This window comes from Gobius niger, assembly GCF_951799975.1.
Source record: "Gobius niger genome assembly, contig: SCAFFOLD_49, whole genome shotgun sequence".
Taxonomy (NCBI): Eukaryota; Metazoa; Chordata; class Actinopteri; order Gobiiformes; family Gobiidae; genus Gobius; species Gobius niger.
The window spans coordinates 198,147-205,123 of record NW_027639063.1 but is presented as its reverse complement, the minus strand read 5'-3'; the positions used below and the strand labels follow the sequence as shown (position 1 = coordinate 205,123).

The 6,977-nt window shown below is 46.3% G+C and overlaps 1 protein-coding gene and 1 long non-coding RNA gene across 2 annotated transcripts in view; both read right to left on the bottom strand.

The window, feature by feature from the left end:
* Window positions 1-2,084: 2,084 nt before the first annotated feature.
* LOC306982955 lies at window positions 2,085-2,377 on the bottom strand. Its single transcript, XR_013794245.1, has 3 exons — window positions 2,360-2,377; window positions 2,203-2,283; window positions 2,085-2,127 (listed from the first exon to the last, which is right to left on the bottom strand). It is a non-coding gene; the product is annotated as an uncharacterized lncRNA (long non-coding RNA).
* A 121-nt stretch (window positions 2,378-2,498) lies between these two features.
* The window catches only part of LOC306982954 (uncharacterized protein), a gene marked incomplete at both ends in the record, with an annotated part of 69,078 nt that continues 64,599 nt past the window's right edge, over window positions 2,499-6,977 (bottom strand). Inside the window, 2 exons of the mRNA XM_079583398.1 lie at window positions 2,499-2,572; window positions 3,583-3,705. Coding sequence (XP_079439524.1) covers window positions 2,499-2,572; window positions 3,583-3,705 — 197 coding nt within the window. The remainder of the gene's footprint in view (window positions 2,573-3,582; window positions 3,706-6,977) is intronic.

Genomic DNA, 6,977 nt, shown 5'->3' with positions numbered 1-6,977 from the left:
TACAAACAACATCCCAATCAACATCACATTCACGATCATGTTTGGTCTTTTTAGGTGCGTGTGTGTGTTTGGGAACAGACGACGTTACTTTACCTGAGCTTTTACGCTTCGGCTTTTGGTCAGAAGTGTCAGGCTTCTGAGGCAAAATGACCTCAGACGCTTCACACTTCAGACCAACCACCACGACAACAACGCCCGTGATCTCAAACAACTTATATTCAAGTCCATAACACTCAGCTAACGCGCAAAAATGAGCATACACCTCATCCAGGCTGCTAAAGTAAACTACAACACTTTTACCATCAGGGTCAACCATCCCAGTCGCATTACGACTGTGTGAGTCCACCACCGCGTATCTACCGCCGTCTTTAATGACTGCACAAGTGTTGCCACACATCGTCAGTAGACATGCATCATAGTGTGCCAACATCTCTCCTAAACCACCATCTAAGGTGACCCAAGAACCAGAAACAATAAACTCATGCTCCACTACATTTGCAGCCCCAGCGACCGGCCGACTGAACTCAAACTCAAACGGTTGACCATCAATAACTGACTCTTTGGGCAAGTCAGAAGGTAGTAAGTTATCTTTCCCATTAGTCAGGTCGTTACCCCTAAGCTCTGTGTAAATAGCATCACCAATCTCTAAAGTCCTGTCTAAATCCTTTTGCTCCCATGTAAACACACTGGACACAGTGTGCCTAGCTAATGCCACCAGAGCTATGGCTGCACACTGCACCCCTCCATACGGGAACCTGCTATCAGCCTGATGAAAACTACCCCTAACACAACTCGGAATATCAACGGGAACGCTATCCTCCATAACTATATCAGAAAATACTACAACAGGACTATCAACTGGAACACTATCCTCCATAACTATATCAGCACACACAACATCCAAATCATCACATTCACGTTCACGTTTCACCCTCTTACTTGTGAGTGTGCGTTTGGGAACAGACGACTTAGCTTTAACTGACCTTTTACGCTTTGGCCTTTGGTCAGAAGTGTCAGGCGTCTGAGGCAAAATGACCTCAGATGCTTCACACTTCAAACCAACAACCACAACAACAACACCTGTAATCTCAAACAACTTATATTCAACTTCATAACAATCAGCTAACGCGCAAAAATGAGCATATAAATCATCCAGGCTGCTAAAGTACAGTACAATGCTTTTACCATCAGGGTCAACCATCCCAGTCGCACTACGACTGTGTGAGTCCACCACCGCGTACCTACCGCTGTCTTTAATGACTGCACAAGTGCTGCCACACATCGTCAGTAGACATGCATCATAGTGTGCCAACATCTCTCTTAAACCACCATCTAAGGTCACACAGGTACCGGAAACAATCAGCTCACTCTCTAGTACATTTGCAGCCCCAGCGACCGGCTGACTGAACTCAAACTCAAACGGTTGACCATCAATAACTGACTCTTTGGGCAAGTCAGAAGCTAGTAAGAGCTCGTGCCCATGAGTCAGGTCATTATCCCTAAGCTCTGTGTAAACAGCATCACCAATCACTAAAGTCCTGTCTAAATCCTTTTGCTGCCATGTAAACACACTGGACACAGTGTGCCGAGCTAATGCCACCAGAGCTATGGCTGCACACTGAGCCCCTCCATACGGGAACCTGTCATCAGCCTGATGAAAACTACCCCTAACGCAACTCGGCATACCAACGGGAACGCTATCCTCCATAACTATATCAACACACGCTACAACAGGACTATCAACCTCCATCTCTACATCGCTACTACCAAACGTGATAAGGCTTTCACTATCACTAACATCCATGTCAGACTGTGCACAACAAATGCAAGACTTATCTGGGTCCCTGGCGTCAGAAGCGCTCTCCCCGTGGACAGCTGGTGGAATGCTGCGGCGTGGAGAAGGCTGACTGGCTGAAAGGGGGCTGGTCCTCTTCATCTACAAGTCACAAAGAAAACACATAACCATTAGACATCTCTCAAACTAAAGCGCATCTCACTCTGTTCAGTGTACCTGCTTTTGAAAATGATACATAAAAATCATCTCACCTGGTCCACAAAGACCACTGGGGCGTCGAGGGAACTGGTGAGTGATGCTCCTGGAATCACCCCCACATCCACGAACTGCAGCTGCAAAAAGAATAACGGGTTAGATGCTATTCCGTGACAGATCATAGAACGTCAATTAATAAAAAGTACACACACCTCGTCCTCCAGGAAGCCGTCCAGGATGACCACGCTGGTAGGTGACGTTCCTGGTGTCACCTCCACGACAGCTGCCGCCACCTGGAGGACAACATTTGTTAATAATCAAAGAAGTTACAATGTAAAAACGTATTCAGCCTCTTTAAACGACACTGACCTGGTCCTCCTCCATAGAAGACACGGAGCTGGCAGATGAGCCGGGTCTCACCGCCACAACCTCTTGTGCTGCCCGCGCCTACAATAAACAAAATAACAAATATGCATTAATTTCTTTAGAATGTATAAAGAGCACAGCCTTAAAAACACCTACCTGCCGCGTGGGCCGGCGTCTCTTTGGGGCGGCACGCTTGCGACGCCTCGTCCGAGACGTCTGCAAAAAAAAAGACGTGTTATTTCACCAGCTCAGAAATCATGATTAAACAACAACATTTCACGCAAGATCTGATACTTACCTTCTTTCCCGAAGGAAAGGAGCCGATGCCCTGGCCACAGCCGCCGTGAGATGGAGAGAAGCGCTCCATCTCCACCAGCATGGCAGGGCTGAAGAGGCAAGGCGACAGGGGAAAGGAGAACACGTTCTCCACCTCAAAACAAAGGAAACAGACAGTTTAGTTACAGCACTCACAATCTAACCATAGCTTTATAGAGTAGAACACTAACCTCCTGCGCCTGCAGCAGTCCCTTGGGGCTCACGGGGGAGACCCCAGGCTGAGTGACAGAGATAAACACAAAGCAGTCAGTAAAATGCAACTTCAGTTAACAATGCTTTAACAAAACAGGAACAGTTTCTCACCTTGCTGCCCCGTCGAACCTCGGTCCACTCTTGGGGAAACCCTCCTGGTGACCGGGCGGGGCGGGGGAGGAGACACCGGCGCAACAGCGGCAGCGTCATCCAGCTCCAGCTGCATGTAGCACGCCTGCCACAGCAGCTGGACGAGGATGGGCATGCCAAAGTCGTCGCTCAGGTGAGTCTGAAACACATCATTCACCCACGTTAAATAAAACAACAGTCATTAAAATGGTCAACTTTAAAGAGAGAGACTGTACTTACACCATCCCTGGCCCACAGATGCCCTTTGCTCCGGGGAAACTTGTGTGCTACACGGAAGTAGCGGATCCCTAAAACAGATGTTAGCAACAAAAAGAACATGTTAAAGTATGCGCCACTCTAAGGAAAATAGTGATGACAGTTGCATTTTTTATACATACCCATGCTGACAGCGATGCGGTGGTACGCCTGCCGAAGGAGGGTCTGAATCTCCACCCCAGCGCTAAGCCGAGGTGGAAAATCCACGACACACACCTACAAACACAAAATTACAATTAAGACATGTTAAATACAATAATGAAGTACTTTCAGACCTCATAGAAGTGAAGTACACACCTTGGGCCAGCGTCCACAGACGTAGGCCAGGAGCTGGCCGAACTCCCTCGCAGCCTGGTCCAACGTCCGGCACGTCGACAGTCCGTTGCAGGGTGCCATGAGAACCACAAGAGCTGGCTCTGACAACAAGAGAAGGGTCAGAGGTCAAACGTGCTGAACAATATGACACAAAGTCAAAAAAAAAAAAAAAAAAAAAAAAAATTTTTTTTTTTTTTTTTGAAAGTCAAAAATGTTGCTAGTACAACTGTACCCACCTCGGGGCAGGGTGGTCCCAGCCAGCTCCCTGTGGATGTGCGAGGGTCCACCACCAGGGGTCGCGCTGAAGCCGAAGGAATAGTGCCCCTCCTGCATCGGCACGTGCTGGTCCACGATGGCTCGCAGATGGGAGTTCCCGACAAGCAGAATGAACTAAGACCAAAAAAGAAACAATCTGTATTTAGTGATTGTCAGCACATCAAAAGTCACACATTTATTTCCTTCTCAAACTCGTGAACTTGCCTTCTTGTCGGGAGACTCCTGCGGGAGCACCAGCCGGTGCTGCTTCCCGGACACTCCAGTGGGCCAAACCTGGGGACGGTGTCGGTAGCCGGGTCCACGGGCTTCAAAGACAAGAGAAATCATTGTAATATCAAACAGAATTAAAAAGGAGGTGGAAGTATTCTGAAATCCACTTACGTTCCTCGACGGGGGGCCAAAGAGGAGAGGGATCGAGCTCCTCCTCAGGAACAGCCGACTGCCCCGGGAGCAGCTCGACGGGAACAGCGGACTGCCCCGCGAGCTCCTCCTCGTGAACAGCCGACTGCCCCGGGAGCAGCTCGACGGGACCAGACGACTCCCCCAGGAGCAGCTCGACGGGAACAGGAGACTGCCCCGCGAGCTCCTCCATGGGAAGAGCGGACTGCCCCGCAAGCAGCTCGTCAGGTACAGCGCACTGCCCCGGGAGCAGCTCGACGGGAACAGAAGACTGCCCCGCGAGCTCCTCCTCAGGAACAGCGCACTGCCCCGCGAGCTGCTTCTCCCTCCTCCTCTTGGCCGCAAGGGATCGCCTGGACCCCTTGCCGCGCGGCATCTGAAATACAAAAGTGGAATGAGTAAACAACACAATGGTCAAACAATCAAACCGAAGTAGCCATGTCTTAAACTAAAGTCAGACGCATAGAGAAACAACACTTCATATCATCCTAGCCTCAGTCTTGTGATGGTGCTGTAGAAGGTACTGACCTCATTCTGGCATCAATGGACTGAGGCAGAGACGACCACAGCATGGACTGGTATGACTCAGTCCACACTGTCAACAGCTAAAGATTTAATTCAGGTTTAATGTGAAACAACTTCTGTCCTCAGTGTCCTCACAGACAGGACCAGACATGGACCAAGCCAGAACCAGCAAAACCAAAACCACATGATCCTAGATGTATCTAGTTTAACACCAAATATAGCCTAAAGTGAGATTTAGTCAACCTGCCAGACACAGACAATACATTTCCAAATCTGACAACAGAAAACGCTCCACTTCCCAAATTTTCACCAAAGAGTAACAAAAGAAAGACCTTATCCCAAGCAGTACTAAGCCACTATCTCAGTTGTACCAAGAAGACAGTCATTTACGGCCCGTTTCATCAAAACATTCCACATAACATAAGCAACTAAAAACTATTAACTCAAAACAGTCAAATGATCTAAACTGTAGAATTCATCTGAACTGTAGAATTCATCATTAGTGGGACCCATCGGGTATAAGGCAATAAACAAAAAAGACGTACACAAGACACAGAGCCACACCAAGTCTGCACCAACAGTGTTATCATCACTACATTAAAACATGCCACTGCTCCACAACAAGAAATAACCAACAGGTCTAATATATTGCCTTTAAACTGACAAATTTGGATGCTACAAATATGTTCCGAAAGTTAGGAATGAGTTTGGCCCACAAACAACATTTTAATTTAGTGATTTCCTTTTCTGTGTTTGCAATCAACAAAGTCACATAGGGCCTTTAAACACAGGGCAGCTCCTCCTCCTACCACAGACATGTCACAAATACAAACCCTGCATCAGGTCTGAAACAGTACCACTCTGAGGCTGAACCCTAAGCCAGGCCAGAACACTACAGTAAAGTTCACATGAATCAAGAAAACAGCCGCTGTCAAACACAAGGTCAAATACCCACAAATATCAACTATTTTCTCCACATAAAAGTTGCATAATGCAGCTTTAAGTGAGACACAAGGACATTAACAAACAGAACGAGAAACAAACCTTAAACTGAAACATCCGCACCAAGCTTGGACCAGAATGCAAACTATACAAAACATGTAGACAGTTCCACCAGGAACAGAACTCATTTAGATTAAATCTTAGAGGCATCTATCAAGTTGAAATTAGCTTAAAATGAAAACAAATAAATCAAATCAACAAGACACAGAACCAAACCAAGTCTGCACCAAAACAAACATGAATACGCGACACAATGAAACTGTTCCACAACATGAAAGATGAGAAATCATGAACCAAAACATCTGAGACAAAATGGCCGCTCTCTATCACACAGATGTGCTGTCACAACGATAAACACTACATCAGGTCTGAACGAGCACCATACTGAGGCTGAACCTTCAGCCATGCCAACGCTCCTGTTCTTAACACACTGTCACAGCATCAATCCAAACATCACACAATAAAACAGAATGACCTGCAATACACACAATGGCCACCCAGAGCACTGCACTTCAGGGTCAAGGTCAAATACACACAAATATAAACTCTTTTTCCACATGAAAGTTACATAATGCAGCTTTAAGACACAAGGACATTAACAAACCTTACACTGAAACAAAATCCGCACTAAGCTTGGACCAGAACTCCACAAACTACAAACAAACCATGTAAACAGAGTCCTCCCAAGAACAGAACTCATTTAGATTAAATCTAAAATATGAACAATGCACTTTTAAGTAAGACACAAGGACATTAACAAAGAGAAACAACCAAACATTACATCCTCTTACATGACACGCTCTCACATGTACCAGAACACGACATCAGGTCTGAACCAGAACCTGCGTACTACAGCACTACAGTAAAGTTCACATGACACAAGAAAACAGAGCCACTGTCAAATACAAGGTCAAATATCTACAAATATCAACTCTTTCCACATAAAAGTTACATAATGCAGCTTTAAAGCAGTACTAAGTAACTCTTCCCCCTAGAGGCCATAAGTGCAACTGCAGGTGTAGTAGAAAGTTACGATTTTTTTACTTATTAATTGTCTTGGAGAGTAAATACTACGCCAACAGGAAAGGCGAAGGGAGAGAGGGTTACAGTGCATCCAATTATACAATGGAAATATTTTTTTTCACTCAAACTTTGCTGTAAATACTGTTTA